This window comes from Sinohyriopsis cumingii, chromosome 16, assembly GCF_028554795.1.
Source record: "Sinohyriopsis cumingii isolate HCF-2022 chromosome 16, ASM2855479v2, whole genome shotgun sequence".
NCBI classification, from domain to species: Eukaryota; Metazoa; Mollusca; class Bivalvia; order Unionida; family Unionidae; genus Sinohyriopsis; species Sinohyriopsis cumingii.
Window position 1 is genome coordinate 81,051,839 of NC_142976.1, and position 25,896 is coordinate 81,077,734.

At 36.8% G+C, this 25,896-nt stretch overlaps 1 protein-coding gene across 2 annotated transcripts in view; it reads right to left on the bottom strand.

Annotated features, from left to right (window-relative positions):
* Window positions 1-5,457: 5,457 nt before the first annotated feature.
* Window positions 5,458-25,896, bottom strand: part of LOC149780882 (ileal sodium/bile acid cotransporter-like) — a 56,308-nt gene continuing 35,869 nt past the window's right edge. For both annotated transcript variants that reach the window (XM_089937985.1, XM_089937984.1), the window contains 2 exons: window positions 24,165-24,339; window positions 5,458-10,963 (listed from right to left, as the gene is read on the bottom strand). In XM_089937985.1, coding sequence (XP_089794111.1) covers window positions 10,326-10,963; window positions 24,165-24,339 — 813 coding nt within the window. In that variant the 3' untranslated portion in view covers window positions 5,458-10,325. The remainder of the gene's footprint in view (window positions 10,964-24,164; window positions 24,340-25,896) is intronic.

The window sequence follows — 25,896 nt, forward strand, 5'->3', positions numbered from 1 at the left end:
GATGCCCCAGTGTTGGACATCATTATAAACTGTCACACTGCAAAGATCGTAGCGATATGACTAAAAAACTGTTAAAACTACGTTGGAATTCCAAATCACATACATACATACACACACCCACACCCACGAACACCCCCACCCCCACACTATGCAGATCTCTATTCTCTAGACAGATAACTAATATAAAATGAATGGTCACATTCAAGAAATTATTTTTCGAGCTATGGAACCAGTCTATCCATGCTGGAATATTAAATACCTTATTTAACTAATAAGCCATCTTCATTTTATCACTGTTGCCGCATACCCCCCTCCCCCCCCCCCCCCCCCCCCGTTACAAATGACGAGATCTCACTGGTCCGTATTTATATAGCAAAGGCACTTGATTCAGGGGGAAAATAATAAGGCAATTAAATCTCGCAGATCACAATCTGACCTCTCGATGACTCCGTTTCAATTTTTCTATACTATCTGCGCATTTAATCACTAATAACTTACACCACCGTAAAGAAACATTCAGCGCCTTTCCACCACGTACCATTTTATCCGTTGCTTCGTGTCTTTCACACAACGGCACAATGTCATTTCAACAGTTTCAAGCGAATCTACCAAAAAGTGATTGCGAGACAACTGTGCTTTTGCATCGCTTATTTATACTGGGACCATAATACCTCTTTTTGTATGTACCAAACATTGATCGAAGAAAACTTCATTTTTCCATGTATATTATCAATTTATCAGCATAGAGGGCTACCAGACCGAAATAAATTTAAGAATATTTACCTAAAGACGATTGCGAGATACCAATGCTCTTGCACAAAGTATCAAGGAAAAATGCTCTTGGCGATGAATAATTATTATTAAGTAAAATTTTGAATTTAAGTCACGTGCAGATTACTGATATACTAGTTACGGGACCAGCCTAAGTGTCATGGAATATTAAATAATGTTTCTGAGAGAATGAAGGTTCGCTAACATTAGTTACATCTGCATAAATTGGACACAATAGTAGGTTTGAACCTAAACCCAATTTCATTTTATCGCTGTTACCACACATATACTCGGGAATGTTATCTGGGATAGGTCAATAGGCCGGATTTTGATAGTGGGCACCTACCTACTGGGGGACGTTCAAATCAGATCTGCCTAATTACTCACCTATGTCTTTTACTGAGTGTTTTATTGAGTTCCAAACAACTTGTCAATTTGTTGGCGTTTCGAATCATACGACAGTTGTTTTAGTAATAAGGTCTTCATATTCGCACGGGCAGGTCTATTTTTTCATGGAACATATGTGATACAGTTATCCGTCTTTAATAATTTTAATAATTCCGTACAGTTTGGAGTTAATCTCTTTGAACACATATATACACGAGTTCCACCTTTTATTGTTCAGTTTGTTATAGAAATATTAAAGCTAAATATTGGATGCAGGCGTCACAGGTTTTACTGAAATAGACTAATCTAGAAAACAGAAAAAGACAGCGAGTAGTCTGTTGGCTTTTTTACATTGAGTTTCCGTTTAGTTTGAAACGCGAACAAGTTGACATCGTTAAGGACCTCCTGGCGATAATCAGGTTAGAAATTATAAATTGATGAACAAAAATAACTAGGTTTTGTGCATTATTTATATCCTTGATACTTTTCGTTTTTAAAATCGGTTGGGTGTTACAAAATTAAAACGCGATAGTGTGCGAATAATATAAATGTAATTAAAATATATATCGTCTTGAGTTTGGTTTCATCTTCAATCCCATTCGCATTAACAGTATGATCGATTACTGTGTTTAAATCCCCACATATAATTGTTGTTGTTGTATGGTTTAACGCCATTTTTCAGCACAAGAGAGGCTATACATGGCGGCCAGTATAATTGGTGGAGGAAGAACCCTGGAAAACCCCGGGAAGAACCACCGACCCATGAGAAGCTACTGGCAGGCTTTCTCACGTACCCACGTTAGCCGAGCCTGAGACTCTAACTCACGCAGGCAGAGGTGAGATGGCAGTGATCCGTAACGGTGAGCGCTTTAGACCACTCGGCCACTCGGCCCCCCCCCCACATATAATAAGTATTTCAGCACTATTTTCCACTATGTGTTTGTCCATCTGCGTATTAAACCAGGATCATTAGCATTATATAGTGATATTTAAATCTGTAATATTTATTTAAACTTATAATAATTCTTCAGTTCGATCCATGAGAACTGGTCTATAGTTAAAATGTGGAATGAAAGAGAATAAAAACCTTCATACTACTTTTGCTCTTTCCACTGGCAAATGCCGCCTGGCTCTATTTATTTTCCGGAGTTAGGTATGTATAGAGTGCTTTTCTTTCTGAAAGCATCTATGCTTTTGATGACTAATCCATTTAAAATGTGTTCCTCTATTTTATTTCCGCCAGTTCTTTTTAAGGCTCATATCTTAATTATGATTAGCCTTGTTATTGTTCGGCACCATATTCCTTCTGCGGTTAATCGAAAGGTGAAACAAGACTAGGTAGCAGACATAAGTTGAATGGAAGAAGAATAGAAAGAGGTTGTGTGGGGAAACTGTTCAGCCCAATTAAGACAACAAAAATATGCGTAAGACTAAAATTACATTGGAAGAAAAGTAATAGACATTTGGAGAGATGTGGGTAGAGAAAAGGAGCAAGGTTAGGTAATTTATTTACATAGATTTTTCTAGCAGAGGTAGTAACTCTTAAGGCAGAAAGAATAAAAGAATAAGGTCTAAAATATCTCAGAAGAAAAAGAGAGAATATATATATATATATATATATATATATATATATATATATATATATATATATATATATATATATATCAGCAAAGTATGTTAGTAGTTAATATATTCATTGATTGAAATTTTTGAGCTATGCCTCTTGATCACTTCATTCACGGCATCCTATAATTCAAAGATCACTCTGTCCAACACAGTATTCGGTTTTGCCATACAATATGCTTTCATACGAAAGGGACACCTCGTTGTTGCTCTGCTTCCGCAAACTCTCCAGCAGTTAAGTGTTCCAGTCAGAGTGATCCTAGGTTATCTTTCTCATCGGGTTTCATCTTTTCATTTTTTTAAATATTCTTTTCATTCTTGTTTCTTAAACTTATTAATTTGACGATGATGAGATCTGGTCCTGCTGCATCTTCGCTTTTCCTGGGCATGCATGTCCACTATCCGTGGGGTCAGCGTGGATATACTGACATGTAAGGCCTCTCTGGTGACATATGTAACTAGCTGTGTACTATCATCTCCTTTCTTTATCGTTGATGCCTACGGCATCTATGTTGTATCTACAAGAACATTGTTTAATAATGTTGGCATGTTATAAGGGAACCTTGACTTTATGTTACAGTCTTTTAATTTCATCATGCGTATTGGAAATCTTCTTTTAAGAACATTAGCACGGAAATTTAGGACACAGTCATCGTCATTTTGGAATCTTCTGCACAAGATTCTTAATTTCTCCCTCGATGGATCTTTTTAAGTCGTTCATAATTGACTCCATCAACTCGAAAGATTCTCAGTCGTTGATTCCTGCAATTTTTCATGCACAGACTAGAAGAGAGCCCTGGCGAGAAGGCTATCGCGGCTCGTTTTCATGCACAGACTAGAAGAGAGCCCTGGCGGTAAGGCTATCAGGGCTTGTTTTTGAATCATATAGCTCGTTCATTGTAAAGGATATCTTAAGTCGATGTATTTGCTGAACCATTAACAAAACAGAAATAAAATTTACCTTAGGTACACGTGCATATATTGATCTTTTATATTATAGTAGACGGTTTCGCTGTTTCAGGTATCTTATTCATTTCGTCAAAATGTTTAGATGTTTAGTCAAAGAGCCTTTAAGAATTAGTTTTAAAAGATGCCGAAGTTAACAATGAACATTTAACCAAATCACAACGGCAAAGCCCTTACAAGGTATAACATTATATAACGTTGACACCATAAAGCCATATATGCTTTAACTTCTACTCTGTTTACCAAACAACACTTAACTATGTTCTCACAGCTAGACACAACATGCTTTTGAAGACATCGATGAAGATGAAAAGTAGATGCATCATCAAATATAAACACTGGAAAAATTGTAAATTTAATTATTATATTTTCTGGTAGTCTGTTGACAATTCTATACCTGATAGAAATCGGTTTTTTTATTTATTGGAAATAAAAGTTTTATCTCTATTCAAACAGAAATATGCTCAAACTTGTGTTGCTAAATGCTTTAACGTTTTGAGTAACAGATATAACAGCTTTTACCTGCAGAAAAAATGTCCAATGAAATGATTAGCATCATCACCACAATTTAGCATGCAACATTAAACTCTTACATCATGCTTTGGAAAGTTGAGGTTTGCAACTGGTAATAATTCAAGAATGATTATTGAAGCCGATGTAAAACGAACTATTGTAGTTTTTTTTAGCGATGTCACAAATGACTACATAAAAGCAAGTAGACTTATACTTTACAAAATTGTTTTCAGAAAATGTGTTCTAAAAGCAAACATGTACCGTTAGATGAACAGCGAAGCCTTCACCTGGATATAAATAGTGTAGCATCTTTGTAAAAGCACTTCCAGACCAAAGGATAGTTAAATTTCTGTTTTTAGAAGTATGCAAAAAGAATAATGTTAAAATCATACATCATTCCCAAAGCAATAAATACCATTGGAATTATACAGCAGTATAGCCTAAAACGGCTGAGGCTATCCAACGCCTCTCACGTGCAGAGAACGACACGTCTACAGGGTCGCCATTACGCAATGCATATTTCCAAATGCAGTGCTAAATTGTTAGGATTGAAAATCCAGCGAACTATATGGATATCTCTTGAATCTGATAAGTTTTTCAGACCATAAATCCTATGTTTTTACCTCGACCAAATGAATAACACCAAAATGACTCTAATTGTCGTTTGTCCTGGTTTGCTAGAGTCTCTACCTGTAAAACAAATGTATTCCTGGCTGCTTTGGTTCATACAATGTTATTGGTTATGATAAGCAGTTACAACGACGTGTCACGAAAACAGGTTCATTATCAGCATACAAGACAAGTATGTGAAATCGATCCGTTATGTCCGTTACGTCATTTATTTCATGTAATGTACATGGGAGAAATATAAGAGGTAATAACTATTTAGGTTATCTATTAATCACTTAGATAAAAACGGAAACACTGTCTTCTTCAAGGACCTATATGCTTTGTAATTTGAACTTTAACAATAGCTTTATCATTCGTTTTCGTGGCACTGCTAAAATAACCGCCACAGCTGTTTGTACGAAGACGAGGTGAGACACAAACATATCAAACTTTGTAGGATAATACTATCAAAGATATCAAAACAACAACAAAGTTGACAATGTATTAAAAGCTATCCAAGAAAATGGCAATGAAAGAGCTAAGACCATGGCATAATATACAGAAACAGATTGACTAAAACAGAAAACAGAAGAATTTACATTTTTAATATTTTTAAATATAAATTTGTCTAATGTATTCAAAAACTAAACACAGTAAGAAAACTGGCGGGCTAGATGCATAACAGCAAAAGATATTGACTGCCAATCGAGCTGAGAATAAAAATGGGATATAAGCTTTTGGAACCAATATAGACAAAATAAAATATTATTTAAAAATATGCGATAAAGTATGGCACTTTGCAATAAAACAGATAAAGTTATACATTTAAGCATTTGTTCGTGAACATAAAAGAGTAATGGACAATAATAGCACAAAAAATAATGAATTAACAGAGCTAATTAATTACTGAATTAACATAAGATAATTGTCAACACTAATGCTCTGTCACATTTGAAAATAATAATTTCACTGAAATGATTTTAAAAAATAGAGGACAACAAGAATATAATAAATACGTACGAAAACGCCATAAAATTAGGGAAAACAATTTACAATGTGTCTCTCACACCAATTCCTTGACATAATTGCAACAACAAAATTAACTGAAATGAAGAAGAAAAAAAACGGGGGAAAACAAGAATAATAAAATAAATGCGTATGAAAAGGCCATACACACTAAGGAAACAGTTACAACGTATATAGCACGGGTATAGCGATTAAATCAAAGCGATAAAAACTTACAATTACAGAGTTTTACACGTTACCTGTAAACATTGAACAATCTAAGGCAGGTACAAAAGGGTATGTTGATTGAAAAGCTATTAATATCATGGTACAAGGTACTACTGACAAACAAACAATACGATACATCGTGTGATAGATGACTTCAAGGATATTCAACACAAGCTTACTAAGCAAACAGCTGCATTTAAAACGAAATTCAATATAAAGGGTAGAATTCTTGTGAAAGACATCCCAGTGTCTTACGAAAACGATCAGCTTTCGAAGTTGAATGAGTAATATATTTCGATGACTTACCAGGACTTATGGTTACTTGTTTCAATCAGAACAATTAGAACTGAACAAGTCATTAAGGATGATAAGTTGCAAAAAGGTTATGATCAGGAGGAGGTAATGCGCCAAAAATACTGGTACTGAAGGTGTACAGTTCCCGTGGCTTGTGAAACAAAGTTTAGAATACTATTAGACTTTCAGATACTAACTGACTATTGCCCACTTTATGACTGTGCCCTTCCTTAGGACTTTAGATATAAGACTTGAAAAATCCTCTGAAAACTAAGAACTGGGAAATTATTTGTTTACGGCAGGATACGGCTGTTTTCAGAACCAATTGCATGTATTGTAAATAACAAATACAGAAATGGCTTTCCTCTATGACTAAATTAAAAGAAAGAGAATTATCGACATTGCAGCCAATGCATATGTAATGAATCTCAAACCTGATTCACAGTGAATGAGTGTCAAGGATTGTTTCGATACTGTACTTAAAGAGCAGAGAATGTCATCCAGAAATGATTTTGAACACATCAATGAAAACATACCAGTGACTCTAGAAGGTGTCCCTAGTATGTTTTAGTCCTATTGTTTCCAAATGATACAACAATTTACAGAAGCCATTAAACATTTGCTTGATGAACAATAAAAGCATCAGAAATTATTACTTTTAGTTTCAATAATATTTACATTAATAATCATTGCATCATGTTTGTTTGGGAAACACACATGATGACAAAATATATAGTAGTAGTCTTAAATTAGCTAACGTTGAACAAGATATTTACTTTTAAATCAAAAGAAAAAATATTGCTTACAAAATGTATTTTTGTTTTGTTTCAATTGCTTAGCTAAACGTTCAAAGCAATCAACAAAATTCCATTAGATTGTATGCATTGTTAAATGTACCCTAAACATGATAATCTATGAATTGATTAAACATGGATGAAATGAAGATAGAAATTATAGCTACATTGAAACTAAACAAAAGAAACAGACTATGTATGTTCTGATAATTTCTCTGGTGTATTAAAGATTTTAAAACATTCTTTACAAAAGTATTTTCTCTTCATAATTTTATTTGTCTTCCACGACACCAATTTTGAAAACACTTTTATTCTAATTTAATGGCACCTTTCCTCTTTGTAGCTCCTAGGTTCAAGATACAGAAATATCATTAACATGTCAACATTCGGTGTTGTTTCTCTGAGTTGCCTCTGATACATGTATGCTGTGCCACGTGGACATTTAGGGACACAAAGCAAGCTGGCATAACATTTTAAACGTATAACAGTATTTTATGAGAGACAATTCGAATATCAAATGAACGAAAATGAATGGACAACTATAAACAACAACAACAGCCAAACATCATCAACAATAATAATAATAACAACAACAGCAAAACAACAGCAACATTATTATTATTATTATTATTAATAAAACGTCCATTTATGATGAGATCCTGTTATGTTGTCATTCATTATGATAATACAGCGTTGTTTTACGGTTAAATGAACAAAATTCAACGACATTTAGAATTTCAGATGACGATCATGAAAGGAGAAATAGGGAAAAATAATGGTTTTAATTCTGATATTTAGCGTTAGCATTATCCTTTACATCTCACAATAACATGGTAGTCATATTTGTCTACCACACTCTGCTAACTGGAACATAGTTCACACGGGCTAAAATAAGTGGACAAGCTAATCCTCTTTGTCGAAAATAAGTATCATTGTATATGTAACACTATAAACACGAGCAGGTTGATATGAATAATGATTTTATTTTATTTACTGCATATTGAAAAAACTGTTGTTCATATTTTCTGAATAATCTGTCATTCAATAACAGGCTGTATAATTCAGTCAGAAGAGATCATTCCTAATGCGACGGAAGTAAAACTATTCCAGCGCAAATTATTTTTAGATAACAAAATGTGATTATGCAACAAAAATATATGCCTGTACGCAATTGCAGAGGGCCTAGCTACCATTTCTTTGGCACGATATAGCCAATAATTCGTTGAAAGTGACTTTAAAATGCAACAGACCAACATTCTGAAAAATGACACTCTGTTAAAAAGATAGATTTTTATGAGAACGACATTCAATATCACGCCGTTGTTCTCATATTTTCCATTAGATCTTATCGTTATTCTCACATTTTCCATTATGGATCTTCCGGTTGTTCTAACATTTTCCATTAGCGGATCGTAATTATGTGACGTCATTTAGTAAACTTTTGAAACCTGCTTCAATTTTATATTTTGCTTCTTGTGTGCAGGAATCCGAATTTGGAGAGGAAATACTTCAACATCGATGCTGAATCTTGAAAAATTAATTTTTGATATTCTGCTCAATGCGTATTTTATAGCTATCTATGCAGAACACTACACAATTTAAAACACTATTCGAATAATGAAACTTTTAAAACTTTGAATGGGTTTTATTACACATTCAGCAATAGCCAAAACGCCTCAGCAAGCGTGGAATATACAAATCAATGCAGTCTTCTCTACTTTATCCGACCTCCGCTTAATCGGCGATCGTGTTTATACGATAGAATTCGAAAAACTAATCATTTCTTCAAGTTTTACGAAGCTAGGACCCGAAAGTTGGCGAGCATATTTGTCAAAACTTACCCCCAATAGTAAATAAACATTTACATTATAGTGTCTGCACGAGTAAGTGAGAGACTGACTTTGACAGTGACTGTAAGATGGAAGTGACTCACTATAACAGTGTATCAGGAAATAAAGGACTGATAGATGAACGACATTGCAGTCATTTATGTAACATATGCATACAGTACATATACACACTAAATAAGGTCCTTTTGTTCTCTCTCTCTCTCTCTCTCTCTCTCTCTCTCTCTCTCTCTCTATATATATATATATATATATATATATATATATATATATATATATATATCTGATGTGTTATAATTTATTGATTTATTTATTTATTTATCGATTGATTTATATATTTATTCAACGCTAGCATATTTATTTCAAAAGCGCCATGTCGGGCGAGTTACTTTAATATACCGCGAGGTCACGATAATAATATATTGCTGACACATTCATCCGACATCAATGGTCAACGAGTGTTATCGTCACTTCTCGCCAAATTAGGCCGTTTCAGCAATATGAAAACAAAGCAGAAATGTCAGACAATGAAGCCTGTCTATAGGTGGAATTTGTTTATGTGACAGTTGCGTTTATGGGACGCTCCTTACTGCAGAAGACTCGGTCGGATATAGGAGATAAGACTGCATTTTTTAAGTCACCGTAAAACACCTTCGTTACAAAAGTCGAATTTATCAGCAAAATTTATTATTATGAGAATGGATGATCTAATGTTAAAAGGTACAGTCCCTGCAGTTTTTGTCAATTATAACTGACGAGATCTCTCACAAGTAATTCTCTCCCATTGATGATGACAAAATCGTGTTCTCGTCATTAATTTAGCATGCGTCTGTGTGTTTCTTGGCGTTTCATTTGTCTGCTGCTTTCTGCATTAATTTATGTTATTATGTCTATGAGTAGGAAAGAATGCTGGTATCTTTGAGAGAACAAAATATCCTTTCATTAAAAGATATTTATTCAGCAGAATAAAAAATACTCATGCGTTGATGCAAAGCTGTTGCAAGTTCGTAGCATCCCAAAGTACCAAAAACGCCCAAAAGATCATCTTTCTTACTGTAAAAGGTAGGAATACGTTATCACCACGATGTTATTAAACGTATTGCATTATCTGTAGAACATAGATTTGTTCATTGTCCATTGGTTTTAGTATTCATTGTTATTTTTGCACCTGTTGCTTATATATATATATATATATATATATATATATATATATATATATATATATATATATATATATATATATATATATATATATATATATATATATATATATATATAATTATTATTATTAAACGGACGTAAGATTTTCCTCAATTTGTAGTTGTCCATTGCCTTCATTAACAACTTTCATTTCTCCGTCTGTAAGCTGGGCAACTTGCTGATATCTTTGTGTGTATTTCTTATAAATCTGGTATGGGAAGGCCACAAGAAATGGTGGGATGGGGGTCATTGTGCCTGAAGCTGCTGGGACGACCGCCGCAATGTCGCCGTAAGGTGGCGGGAAAGAGGAAGTCATCATTATAAACGCCAATCCAACGTTCTGCATACCTGTTTCTAAGGCGATAGTTTTCACGCGTTCCCAAGGTTGCCTGAAACTCAGGGCCACCAATCCTCCAAGAATATATCCCAAATACGGTAGCATAGCACCCAACAAAATAAGTTCCAGATCAAACATTTTGAAGATATACAGATTTGAGTAGATCCCGACTGTCATGAGCAATATTATGCAGATGATTACGATCGGCCTCATTATTTTAATAATCAGATTTGCGACCTTGAGGAATTTGACCTTTAGAAAAATTCCGAAGAGCAACGGAAGCACAGACACTGCAAGTGAACTTCCAATACCACTGAAGGGAATCACTATGTTAGCGCCTTCTGTAACAAACTGCTGACCCAGCGTGTATATCAGGAGCGGGAACACACCTGAAATAGCAGAAATTCACGTTTCAGTTTGGGCATACTTAAAGTATATTATGTTGATTTATTTACACATCAACGGGACTGAACACATCTACATGCAAAATGTATTTGTCCACCACATCCGGTTATTGTTTTTACATGTAAAGATGTTTAATTTGGTTTTATAAGTTATCTAGCAGCTCCATCGAGCACTGTCGAACGCTTATGTTTGAATCAGACAAATAGTATCAACTGTCTGGCGAACGTTCTTGCATAAACATCCATCTTCAAACATACGCTGTTGATGCTGCTACTGAAAATTTAATCCGCAAGACTGGTATAAGAAACCTTAAAATTACGTAATCAATTCTTACGTTTGCACTGAAACTCAGCAAAACATGCTGACATCACATTGCCTAACGTCATACAGTGAAAAAGCACGTCGTAACATGGAAATGAGACCGATCTTTTTAAATTTCGAGGCTTCAAATATAATCAGTGGCAAACTTTACATGGTGCAGATCATGTTTAGAACATTACAAATCAATGACTTCTTTATCGCTGTTTTCATTTCTGTCTTTTCACTGGAAAGTATCGATTCAATAAAACGACTCCATATAGCTGAGTGTTTTGCCTGGATAAAAGTTATAGTTTACGGAAAAGAAATGCTATCCCGTGATAAAACCAGCTGCCAATTCCCTGATATGTGCTACTGTCATTTAACACAGGAATATCTAATTATACACAGCTGTGGTTACAACAGTATTATTGTCAACGGTGTCATGTGTTTGAGCCATCACTTTTGACGTTCCAATCCCGTGACAAAATACCCGTGGGGTTTTACGTACTGATGGTAAAACTAAACACGAGGATAGTGAAATCCATACGGAACATCTTTATTCTGTAAATGAATTAATTGTTCCAATGCATGTCTTGTAAGCTACATTTCCTTTGATATTCAGACAAACTTTACATGATTTCAAACTATTTACTTTTCCCTTGTCGCACTTGTGTTTATGTAGACGTTGGTCAGTATTTATTTTCACATCGCGTGTTTACAGCGTTTAAATGCCTTATATTACAAACAGAATAATTATTCTAGCAAATGTTATGTGTAGATAGGTATTTTGAGACCATGTTAAGTACGGCAGTTTGCCTTTGAAATGTCCTGTAGCGTTGACAAACAATCTTCATTTTGTGCCATGTTTGATGCCATACATGTGTTATGTATATCTATAATTGTAATATATTTTATTCACGGCTGTAAATTATAGTGATTATCTTTAGCTGATATTTATTATGTGCATTGGTTCTATTTTAAGATATTAAAGAACATAAAATTGCATAAACTCTATCATTAGATGCTTACTTGCGTGTTGACAGTTACTAATAATGTAATTATTAGCAAATATGTTCACAACTACCGGCCTTCTCTTCCAACTGGACAGGTCGTTCAGGTGGTATCTTAGAAGAATTAAGTTAAGTCCCATTGGACTAGTTAAATAATGTAAATTTTTTTTACGATGTTAGAGATTTGCAATTTGTCAAGTAGCAGTACTGATAATATGCGTGTTTTAGCCTTTTCGCCTGTACATAAATAGATCGGACAAGCAAGTTTCCTCGTTCTTATTCCTTTGTTTTTTGGTGCAACATCAAGTCTGCAGACGTATTTTATGTTCTATTTCGATATTATTCGAGAGGAATGACGTTCGTTTGGATTGTTCACTGGAAATAGTAGGTGCTCATTGGACCATAGTTTTGTTTTTGGAATTGTTTTAAACTATACAAGAAAGTTCTAGACTGCGAAATTTTGACGCGTCATGACTGTTGGCAGACCTCTATATTCGTGGATATGAAATTTATAAGGAACGTTTCATTCTTTTGGACTTTGATAGAACTTTTTCAGGATTATTTTGGATTTAGTTCATAATACAGTTCCTCTGAAATTTCATTTTATAACATTGATATTTAAATTGTTTGTTTAGTTTTACAAAACGTGTTGATTTTGCTTCCTTCTGTTACTTAGTTTATGACCACAGAATCGTAACACATATATTTTAAAAAGGCCGCCATCTTTGGTTTGAGGGTAATTTGTGCACTGAAGGGACTTCCGGTTTCCACTAGGCGGCATATGCAAGCGTATTGACTTTACTGTCTCTGGCAAAGATGATACTTCAGTATTGTGCATGATATATGCTTCCAGCGCAACCAGCCTCATTTGGAGGTTAACGTTTACTTTTACTTGTCTTATACAAGAATATAAAAAGTGTTTGGTCGTATACTTGTAATTAAAAGTGGAATAATATAATTTAGCATTCAGATTTGTCCTGAATCGTAGTGTTACTGCTGTTAACGTGTATTGTGTGTCAAATACCTGTTAGACTGGTATCAGGTTCGTTTTTAGTTGCAATTATACTTCCAGTGTTCCCATTCAAATTCAAATTGTGCAAACCAGTTTCCTAAAGTGGTAGGGAATGCTGTTTTCTCTAAAGAGAAATTAATTTAAAGCAATCATATTTTAATGAATACAGTCATCTCTGTAATGTAAATTCTTCGCAAGTCAAAGCTAAAATTATTATGCATATAGACTGTCATCGGGCCTATTTACAATTCCTGCTATTTCAGTACCTTTGTATGACTCAAATCATTTTATTATGCCAGAAATGGTCATCCATTTCGCGTGATACTTTTGTTTATTTAAAGTTTTGTTATTGGGATTTTAATATTGCTCAAATGAATATTCTTAAATATTACTAGTAAATCGTTTGCGACCATTATTGTTATTTAATACAAGTTGTTAGACTGTTGCGTATTATGACATGCCATGTAATAAAGATAGGACAACAAGATAACATATAAATTCGAATAATATTAATTTATTTATTCACAAATATAACTTGAGTAAATCCTTTTGATTTTTCTGTGTACTACGACAAATACGTTTCTTTTTACATATACGTAGTTAATGGAGCAGCCACAATTTCTGTTATCAGACGACTTGCTACAAGCCGCAGCACTACATTACAATCAATCAAGGTTAACATTAAAAGGCTACCGAAGACCCAAAACAGGAAGTAACTTTGAAAATGTTAAGTGAGCTTGCACTAGAAATGAAACCTGGGAGAGCACGTTACAATATATTTACTATCAAAGGAATTTTTTTAACGAGATATTAGATTGATATCTGTGATTTGCATCTGGTTGTTAGAGTAAACATGAAGATAATGATGTCCCATAAGTACAGCTTTCCCTTTTGTATAAGTAATTTGGAGTATGCTATGGTAAAATTGGACAACAGCATGTCATACTAATGTAAAGAGTTTACAACAACAAAACAGTAACAACCACAACAAGAACAAAAATAACAATAACAATGCTTGTAAATATCTTTGTTTGTGAGAAAACAAAAGTCTCAATGGAACCTTAATGTCTCGATTTGTTGGATGGTGTTGTTCTAGTTGATAATAAATACACTTTTGTCCTATACTGTTGTACTCTAAAAATGCGGGAGGTCGCGGGTTCGAACCCCGGTCGAGTCATACCTAAGACTTATATTTAACAGAATGGTACTAGCAGCTGCTTCACATGGCACTCAGCATTAAGAGGTTAGTGTTAGGACTGGTCCGCCTGGTTTCAGGAGAATATCACTGGGTGGGACAACATGCTACATGTCTGCGGCACGATGCAGACATCGTAGCGATATGACTTAAAACTGTTACGTTACAAATCCAACACACACACACACACACACACACACACACACACACACACACACTGTCGTACTCGCTGATAATAAATACACTTTAGTCCGGTGTTGTTTACTCATTGATAATCAATACACTTTTGTCCCGTGGTGCTGTACTCGTTAATAATCAAAACACTTTGTACAGTGGTGTTATACGGACACAGAACTCCATATACATTTGATGAGATATGTTTGAACTAATTATAAACCAATAAACTGTTGGTGAAATGACAATGTTCCCACCGAAAACTATTATAATTTTATTGGGATGGTTTTGTACTCATCAAGAATCATAGTAGGATAATGGGATACTTTAGTGTCAATGAAAAACCCAGTCAAAAAGGTCGTGGGAACGTTTGCCGTCAAGGGGAATTTAACATGGGGAAATTTGGGATACTTTTGCGTCAGTGGAAATCCCAGTCAAAAAGGTGGTGGGAACTTTTTTGCGTCAAGGTGAATTTAACATGGGTGGTACTTTAAAGCGAAGCAAATATTGGGACAGTATAGCGACAAGGGTATGGGACTGTTTAGCGACAAATGGAATTGACGTCATGGTACTGGCCACTGGCAACAATGTAGCAAGGGGCTGACCTTAATCGGACCAAAGAGCGGGAAAAACCCTAGAACGTTTTGGAGGGACATATAACATGCAACATACAAACACAAACAATTAAACAACCGACAAAAAATGTTTTAGGCAAGAAAGCAAATATTTTCGAGGCATATGAGTGGCCCTAAAAAGGACCTTTAAGGTTCTTCTTCTTCTATTTCCTTAATTTCTTCCACATCTCCCCACATTCTCAATAATTCCTTTCTTCTTCTTTTTCGTCTCTGGAATCCAGTCAGGATGTCCCATCAATCAACATTTTCCTGTATCTTCATCCAGTTTTCATTCATTCTTCAAACTCCTCTTTTTTCTTTCTGTTTTCTTTTTCCCTTTCTTTCTTTAGCCCAGCTGTCTTTTATCTTCTTCACCTCACTTTTCTCATTATTTCTTCTCCTTTCTTTAGTTGGTCCAGACCCCGCTTCACAAATGACCACTCTGTCCAATGAAATGTGTCTTCTAGAAAGCATCTTACGTTGATAACACCAAGTGCCTAATTCAAGGTTCCGACTCTTACATATGGAGGTTGAATGAAATCTCTTAACTTTTCTACTTCCTCCTCTATCATACCTTGTTCCAGATCACTGACTTCTTTCAGGCTAGTCACAAAGTCTTGGCTGCCTGGATACTTCCATTCCTTCTCAAGCCTTTCCACCACATAGGCTGCGTCCATTATGCAGTACCAGCAGTCCTTCAGTTTGTTGAACAAATCTATTGTCATCTTCGTGTATTCAATGTCGGATGGCGCAAACGACCCAAACTATACTTTATATCTGTCAAGCACGGACGTGAAGGAAAACATACCTTACACACTCACTTCACATATTATCTACTATACACACATGGAAAGGACAAAAAACAAACCTTTACTAAACTATCCACAAAGCCAAAATATACTATCAACACACGGGAAGGAGAAGAAGAAAAAAAAAAACTTACTTTACTATCCACATACGAGAAGGAGAAAAACAAACCCTTACTATACTATCAACAAACCACAAATGCATTATCAACAAAATAGGTGAGGAGCGAAAACAAACCAAAATATATTATTCATACATGGGAAGGAGAAAAAACAAACCCAAAATATAATATCAAAAACCACAATATCTATTATCCACACAAACGTACACGATAGCTTTCAAAACCTAAACATCTACTATCCACACAAACGTATGCGAACGTATGCAAACACACACTATACTCTTCACACAAACGTACGTGAACTCACACACACACATCAGTGAGTGTTTAAAATCACACTACTCCACATTCATAAAAATTGGCAACTTGCATAAAGGGCATTTTTATGCACCTCCTAATGTCAGCACCTCCCAGGTCTAGTCCCACACACGCATCGTCTGCTCCATTTCTGCTAACAATTGATGCCTGTGGTTGGAGTGTTTTGGGGACTGACTGGCTTCACTCTCCCAGTCTTCACTTTGAGGGATAGCGAAGACATCCCTCCTTCTCCTGTTCTACACACGTGGATGCTCCCTTTTCATTTTATAACATTGATAATTGAATTGTTTGTTTAGTTTTACAAAACGTGGAGACTTTTCAGACAGATTTTGGGAGCACAATACAATTTCTGAACTCCTCTGTAACCTGCAGGATGGGATGGATCGTAATAAACACTTTCTCTATTTTTTAATAAGTCATCCACTCTTCGCTGATGATACTTTGGACGAGGCGAGATGGAGGTTTGGAAACGGCTTTACGTTTCCTATGTGTCACGGGAGTAGAGGTCGAAGGTAGTGGTGGCGGCTGAGGTGGTAATGGTATGGCTTCGGTCTCTTTTCTTTTTTCACTTTTGGTTTCCCTTCTTTCTGTTTTACATGTGTCGAAGGAGGAGTGGACATCATCTTTTTTAACCCAAGCTTTAAGTTCTTCTCATCTGGGAGTGGGGGAAGGGTCAACAAAGACGCTGCTATCTTACTAGGAATGGAAGCTGCTGACGATGTTTGAAAGACTTATCGTACCTCTTCTTCCTCAGGCATTTGTGGGCTTCGTCTGTCTTGTCCGCTGAGGGCATTGGTGGTGGTGGTGACTTTTCATCAATGTCTTAAAATCTTTCATAGTGGGTAGAGCTATCTCGTCTAAAGATTTCTGGTGAAAGAGTTGCAATCTTTGCAAGCATTGACCGTACATTTGTGATTTTTCTATTAAGGAAACATCGTTACGATCCATCAACGATTGCAATTGTGTTGTAATTGGGACATCTATGTCAAGTTAGGATTGGGATGAAAATGCTGGGTCTGTTGTTCTCGCCAACGATGGTATTCCATTTATGGTTTGTAAGGAACGAAAGCCGGTTTTCGTCCTTCTATTCGATTTCAATGGTCACGTCTGAGATCTTTGGACTCCAGAAGTCCGCTTAACTTCTTGGTCCCTTTATATCTTGCTCCCATGAATCATCCCGACACTGTTCCCAATACTTCTTTCTGCAAGGGTCCTAACAACAGGGGCAAAAGTCATCCGCTCTGTACCAACATCTTCTTTAGACGAATGGGTATTTTTTTAACTATTTGGTGAAGAAATGACGATGTTTGGCTAAGCATTTTCTTCTGATGTTTAGACAAAGGTATCGTGCCTTTCAAGACTTTCAAACAACATTCTCACACGGTATCGATTAAATCTTTGGAGGCGGTTTGAGTTAGTTTTTTACGCATGGGTGGAGAAGCTTTAGACAGGACGGACAACATATCCCCATGTTTGACTCAACGAAGAGGTAGTCCTTTCCTTTTCGTTTCTTTCCTTTTTTTTTCCTCAGGTCTTATTTTTAAGAACGCGTCGCCACTGATTGTCTTTGCGTCGTATCAATTTGATGACAGACATCATACGTCGTGGAGGGGTTCGCAACGGACTAAATTGGAACAGTTCTTGCTTGTACAGATCCAGTAGACTCTGTAGCATGTCCGGTCTCTCTTGGAATTTGATTTTGGAAGCAGGTACTTTGTGAGCATCTGCCACTGCAGCTAAAGAGGAGGAGTGTGTCACCGTTGGAAGAGAAGTTCTGGGAGACGTAGGTTTCCGTTGTTTCATCAACTGAAGAGGAACAGGTGTCAAATTGGGTTTGGCAGGCATCACGAACAACGAAGAAGTGGAAGAACCTGAGGATACGGGAGACGCGTCCACCGTCTCTGTAGGTCATTGTTTGGGAATGTATGGTTGCGTCCTGACTGAAGTGTCTCTCTTGCGGATAGAAGCTGTTTTCTGGGTGCTTTTCTTCTTCTGGGGACTTTCCTTTTTCTTCTTGTGTGGCCTTTTTTTTGTCTTGGGTTGTGACCTGGTATTGACACCGTTGCTCCTTTTCTTCTTTGTGATTGGTTTGACTTTTCTGGGAGTGGATTGTTCTTGGGGTTAACTTTGGCGGCATTAAGATCCCATTTGAAGAGGGAGCGAATGATGACACATCCTAGAGAACCGCTAATACCAGGTTTTAAAATGATTTGCTTTTTGCTTTGAGTGTCGATGCGGTGATCGGTCAGTTGCGTCAAGGCTAATTTCGTTTCTCTCAAAAAAGCGTTTGGTTTGATGAGGAACATGAATGATGCCTTGCAGTAATTGACGTGCTGTCACCGTAAACCATCGTAAGACTTTTTTGAGGCTGGCATCTAAGACACGAGCACGTATTTGTGGATTTTGTTAGCGACTGATGCTGTACAAGGCTCGAATCAATTTCAACGGAAGATGAGACTGAAAGGACGTCATGTTGACGGTGTGTGAGACAGATCCAAAGTGTCCGAGATTTTTATAGATTTTTTAGTTAATTCGACTACGAGGACGTGTACACAACAGGCCCTCTGTCTTGGCACCAGAGGTGAAACAGATGGGTACGAAATCGCAAATAATCGAGGGATGGTGGGTTTTAAATCCACGAATAAATAAGTGTAGGGGGTTTGAGTGGGGTCGTCGTACGCATGAGTCTCCCAAGGGGTTCCTAACTGCACTTGTGATTTATTTCTAGGGTTTTCAAACAAGACCACGTAATGAGTATTGAGATTGATGGTGCGATGGGCATTACTTTGTTGAAAATAATTTTGAGTAATGTTAATGACACTGACATTACGATGATGCTCTTTGCGCGTAAACCACAGTTTAGTTTCTTCTTCGTCTTCTCCTAACATGTCTTCGAAAATGACCAGATGGGTTTGACTGGGGCCAGACACGCTCCCGTCGTCTTCGCTAGGAATGCTTTCCACAAACACGATGGAATTGCCTTGACTTTCTCGCAAGAGGCTGTACGCCGATTTCCACTCTTTGTAAAACGACACGAAATGATGTTTACGTTCGATCCAAGTTTGACAAATTCGGTTTTGCCTGAACCGCTAGGTCAGGCAATTAACATGTAAAAGGGATGGCGAAGATACAAGGCCTCCCTACTGGCACGATCTAAGTGTTCGTCGATGACTTTGAAAGTAGAGAAAGACGGAACAGGAACAACAGAAGTAGCCATAGTGCAATGAATGTCACTTTTGACACGAAGACAAACAAGACAAGAGATTTTATACTTTTGCAGGACACGTTTATTGATTTTTTTAAAAAAGGAACAACACGAAAGAGAAAAATACGTAAAAGCCAAATTGGCGACAAATGTGACATCATTTCTTTCCTGAACATATGTGTGCGTTGGTATTATTGGTACGTGTGCCTTGTCCACACGTAGGGCATAATATCAACAGTTGACAAGCACTTTTCTGCTGTGAATCTTGCGTCTTCAAATGTTGTTGGTAACAGGTAGGGCTAACAAAAGTGCGCTGACAAGCTGGCAATGCACTTGTTCTTGTCCTTCGTCCAGACAGGATTGAGAGGTCAAACATCCCTCACATTTCGATCCACAATGTTTGTGTCGTTCTCGATTGTTATAACCATAGTCACATTTCTCACAGTAATAACCGTATCCTATGAATCCAGTGATACTGGTGATGGCATCGAAATGTTCATCGCGATGATATACGTGAATGTATTTTACATCTTTGAAATCTTTGCGTCGAAACAATAGAGGTCCGCGCACTTTTTGAGGGTGTGCTTTCAAGGTGTAGAGTGGAGCTAGGATATGTTGCAATGTTTGCATTTCAGGATTACCACAGGTGTGTCTTTGGACAGGCCATCTTGTTGTAACAGGAGTTCTGCTGTCTTTGTTGTTTGGCTCGATCCGATTGTTAAATAGTTTTCCGGGCTCTTTTCCATTCTACCGTGTCGTTCTTGTCGGCAGAAATTCGTCCTACGACGATGGCACCGGCTAAACACATTTGGTCTTGAGGATTGTTAATTTGGACGAAGCTCATGTTGATGTTGCGAAGGTCATTCACCAATAACACCTTTTTGCGTCCTGTCCCTTGGGGAAACGACACGTGGGGCACAAATAGTGTCGCTTTTCCATCGGTGATGTAAAACGTGTCAATGGATTGTTGCACTTGTTGAATCTTGTCGATGGCTTTGGAAGGTGTCAGTTCTGCTGGGCTGTTAAACTGGATCCAAACGGGTGACTTCAACTGTCGTGATGAATGGAAAGTCTCAAGCGGTCGTCTTCTTTGGCTTGACATTGCTGTTTCAGTGTGGTTGACAAAGAATCCCACACCTCGGTGATAAACCCCTCTGCTTCTCTAATGGTACTTTGGACTTGAAATCTTGAACATTCACTGTGTACGTGTAAACCGTTGTTCTAAATTTTCTACAGAGACGCTTTTCCGTCTCTAGAATGTGATAGTATTTTTCAGGGCTTACTAATGGTGGCGAACTTTGGTTGCGTATAGGCTCTCAGGGCCAGGATTCTGGCTCATTCATGTCATATTCAAAATCGCTGGCATGAATTTGAGCCAAGACTTCATCTACTGTGCGATGCGATAAATCACGTTTCTGCCTCTTACTTTCTTCTCTTATTCCCACGAAATGAGACGGTCGTTTCATCTTGACTGCAAACGGTCAAATGATTATATTTTAAACGCCATGGGTCACTTTATATCCATGACAACCAGTGTATATATAAAGGGTTAGTGTCTTCCCTTCCAGAATTTATTTCCGATTTCACTCTCAAGCCGACCAGAACGATGGAAGAGTCCACACAGATCCAACTTCTGATCAGAGCTTTGCGAGTTGTCCTAAGAAACTTTTTTTCAGACAAGCCGATAAACTACTCCCCCTCCGTTTGAGACAAAAGTCAATATACTTGATATATCTGTAAGAAGAAAGGGCATTGGGCTACAGAATGTCCAGACCATCAAAAAAGCATGACAGGCATTAAAAGAGACAAAAGTCAAGCTACCTGTTTTCACTGCCAAGAGAAATGACATTGTTCTCCAGACTGCCCTAAGAAACAACAGGAGCAAGAGGAAGAATGGGTTTCCGAAGAGGAAGAAGAGGTATCCTTCCCAAAGGAAGATCCCAGGCACGTCCAAACGAGGAAAAAGAGAAGAAAAGAATACGAGGAGAAAGTGAGGATGAAGAGGAGGAAAAACTTGTGAATGTGAAGAAATTTAAAAAACAGAGAGAGAGAGAGAGAGAGAGTGAACAAAAACACAGAAGAAGTCTATGAACATTTTAGTGTTGTGTTGTGAATTGGATTGTAAAATTTGTACCAGAATAGACCAGACAGAAAACGTAAGCGTCTCTTGGTTTTGATTGTTTAGAATATGGATCTACACTCACGCACTCACTCAAACATTCACACACGTACATCATGGGTAGAAAAGGGATTTTGAGTATTAATTGATTTTGGCAAAATGAATGATATCTCTTTTCGAGAGAAGTGGGTGGACCTGAAAAGGACCGTTGGTTATTTGTTTAAAAAAACACACTCAGGAACGGGATGTAATCAGCTAAACTGCCTTTAGACTTTGCCATGGCCAAGGCTTACTTCTGTACTGGATCATGTCGATGATGATTTGGTATAAATCACTAGGGGTGGTATTGCAGGCATAATAACGGGGCTGTGTTGTTTGGCTCGGGAAGGTCTTTTTCTCTTGGGTCGTATTAAAGTCTGATACATTTGTTTCAGACTCTTTAACTCTGCCAAAATGTCTAAAAGTACCGTCACAGTTTGACTTTCACAGTCTTCCTTTTCTCCTAGGCCTTGTTTCTTCTCTGCTGATTCTTCTTGTTTCTGTCGTTTCCTTCGTGCTTCTTCTTCTCGCTGTTGCGTTTAAAGGAGCAAAGCTTGTTTTACTTCTTTCTGCTGTTGTAAAAAAATTCCAATTCTTCTTTCTGTCTCTGTCTAAAATTATCGACGTGTTGTAAAGAAGGAGAAGGTGGCGAAGGTACTGGTACCAGAACAAATTATTGCGAAGAAGAGAGAAAATCCACTAAATCCCAATTACAATCGACCTCTGCTGGAAGTAGGACTGTGTTGACTTTGGTAGCCTCTGCTATACCATCGCTTCCCCGTCTCCACGGCCGTTGTACCCCAATTCAGCGCCTTAATTTCAGTCATGTTTGAAAACTCTGTCGCTAGGATTCACCGCACACAGACGCTAGCGCACCTATATAGGGAGTGTGACGTCACAGGTATCTCTCTTCGGATTGGAAGACACACTCCGTGCTGTGACTGAATTTTGTAACGGGTGTTAGGATTGGTGAAAAAACTCAATCCGTTTCGATCCGCTCTTCCACTTTAAATAACCTCATTCAGTTCATTCCGTTCACCTGTTCTCGTCACAAGATGTGGACAAAAGTAGAATCATCTACCATCGTATAGTCGATGGTGTTCCGTAGGACTTACCCATGTATGTCAGATCATCATGGAAAATTACCCGGATCACCGATACGGGATATAAGCTGCGCTTACATAAATTAAAATAAAACAATATATATCATTATGGCTCATCAATTTCTAGGTCAATACAAATATGTCCCAGTATGAGCAACAAGCTGAAATAAACTAGTTGATACATAATAGAGTTAAAAGGTTGAATTCCTGTAGAAAAAGCCATGTAAAGTTTCGCAAACATAACCGTTTTTCTGTTTTATTTGTTTGTCTTGTTTATGTTTCGTATTTGCCTTTGAAAAAGACTCTCGACCCTTTTATGTGTGTGTGTGTGTGTGTGTGTGTGTGTGTGTGTGTGTGTGTTGCCATTGTACAAGACTTTCTACTGGACTGTTTCAGTTTTTAATTGCTTTTTACAACTGGACCAGAACTTCAACATTAAAAGATGATTTCGCAAAGTTTGATATATAGAAAAAATGTTTTGTTATAACAGTGAGAAAGTAAATAACATTTGGAAAATTATTTCCAGATAATACAATTTTATCAATGTGTTTAATATTGTGTTTAGATTTAATTTAGAGGAAACATTGGTTTGGATTATTCATTGAAATTACAAAGTACCCATTTGATTAAAATATAACTCTGGGATTATTGTGAATATATTTAAAGAAGTTCTGAACAATGTCATAGTGATGCATGAAGTCTGTTTGCACATCAGCATATTCGTGCTCCTGGAATTCATTCGGAACACTCGAGTCTTTTGGATTTGTGTAGATCCTCTTATGATTACTTTGAATTAATTCATAATGCTATAAGTTTTTATTAAAGTTTCAGTTTTATAACTTAGAAAATTCAATTTTTTTGTGAAGGTTTACAAAACGTGTTGGTTTTGCTTCTTTCTTTTGATAAATAATTTACTGGTTTGCATCCCCTAATGAGTTTGGTTTTTCCAGTTGAAAAAATACAATTATCATTATATTTCATCTTGGGTTTGAGCGAAAATAAACTTGTACACAAACTATTTCAAACTCTATGCTCCATTAAATATCCCTCCAGTCCATACAAATATTTCGCCCAAGTCTTACAATTAACCAGCCACCTCTCGTCCGTAACTATTAAAGCACACATCCACCACTTTTACTACACTCTTTTGAAAACATGCCGTACATACCCAGAGCAACGATGGAGCTAATAAGGGTCATTGTAATGGAAAGAGACACGTCTCCACCCAGTAAGTACGTGTAGATATTGCTGTTCCCACCCCCGGGACAGCACCCACACACAAAGATGCTCAAGGCAAATACAGGGTCATCTACCGGTGCTAGCTTGGCAATGGCAAAGCCGAGCTGAAATGGGAAAAAGATTAGATTTCACGTAGTCATGCACAAATAGTGACAAGAAAGAAATTAAATATAAATGCTTAACAAGGAATCAGATATCATTCTTACATTGCTAAGTGACACGTATGTGTCGGAGCTGAACTACTGCGTTGCTCTGGTTAGTTACCTACAAAATGGTTCATGATAAAAAATATAACACTTCGTTGCATTTACAATCTCGCCATTTAGAAGATACCCATCACATAAACAAGGCGTACCTTCAACAGTAAGGTCAGAAGCTCGTAGACGTGATTTCGGAGAATGCCATATTCATGTCATTGAACGTCTTCTACGATAGTTCTTTACTCTAAAAGCTACATTTCCCCCAAAATATCGATATGACAAACATTTGTTGCACGAGATTTCCGTTCAGGTCGTGGGTCGTACATAGGACAGCATGTCGCTTATTTAATCAACATTTAAAGGTTTGAGAAGATGTATCATTTTTCTTTATAAAATATTACATTTTCCTGGGAATTTTGAGTAAGGGTTTGAAAAATACTTTTTTTAGGAATGTCATAAAAAACACATACATTTTACGAACATTATATAAAGCACGAGGAAAAGGAACTTAAACTCATTTAATTCATTATCAGGGGAAAGAAAGCAAAACAATGGTATTTTTCTACAGTAAGTTTTAAAGGTAAGGATTTTATTCCCATAAAAAATCAAAATTATAAAATATCCGGGCACTACTTAGAGTAGTTCACTCATCTACGCTAACCAAGGTTCCGATCTGATAATCCTACCTACATCTTGACGTACCGAGCAAATATGTATGTCTGGTCTGTGAGTTTCATTAGATGCGGCGTCAAGCCACCGCATCCAATCAAAATTAAGTTACATAAATTTGAAATATTAAACGAATGAGAGTATGCCGCTGAATTATTATATGACGTATATTTTAGTTTGGTTTAACTCAGGATTGACCCATTGTTACATACGAAGTAGTCCCTTTATTAACTGCCAAATATTGTATGACTATTTTTCTTTTCGTAGATCTGCGTGAGCCAGATACACCTCTCTATTATGACCAACTTTTTACAAACATGTACGAGTTTAGTTTATATCGACGAAAACTGCGATTGGGATGCTGGACCAACAATAAACAAGATGTTCAACTGACTCAAATCGGAGTCTTTTAGGGCAGCTAGCATTAGATACTTGATGTTTGCTTTTAATTCACAGAATTCTTTCCATAAAACTTGGATGAATCGTTAAGCGAATATGGTTAGTATTTTTTTTATACCCCAAATGGTAAATGGATTAAGGTCCCAGACTGTCCAAATAGCGGTGTCAGTTGACACTATTCGAGGATGAAAGCTACTGCCAGATTTAGAGGTGCGGGGTATTACCGGTATATGGGTGTACCGCTGTATTTTTTTTTTGTCGCTGGTACGTACCACGGTACTTTTTCACTGTACCAATCCGTCGGTAGTTTCCGTCAATAAGTAATGTACAGAAACTACAAAGGAATCTTGTTACGTATAGAGGATATTAACATCGTGTTTTCATTATTCATGA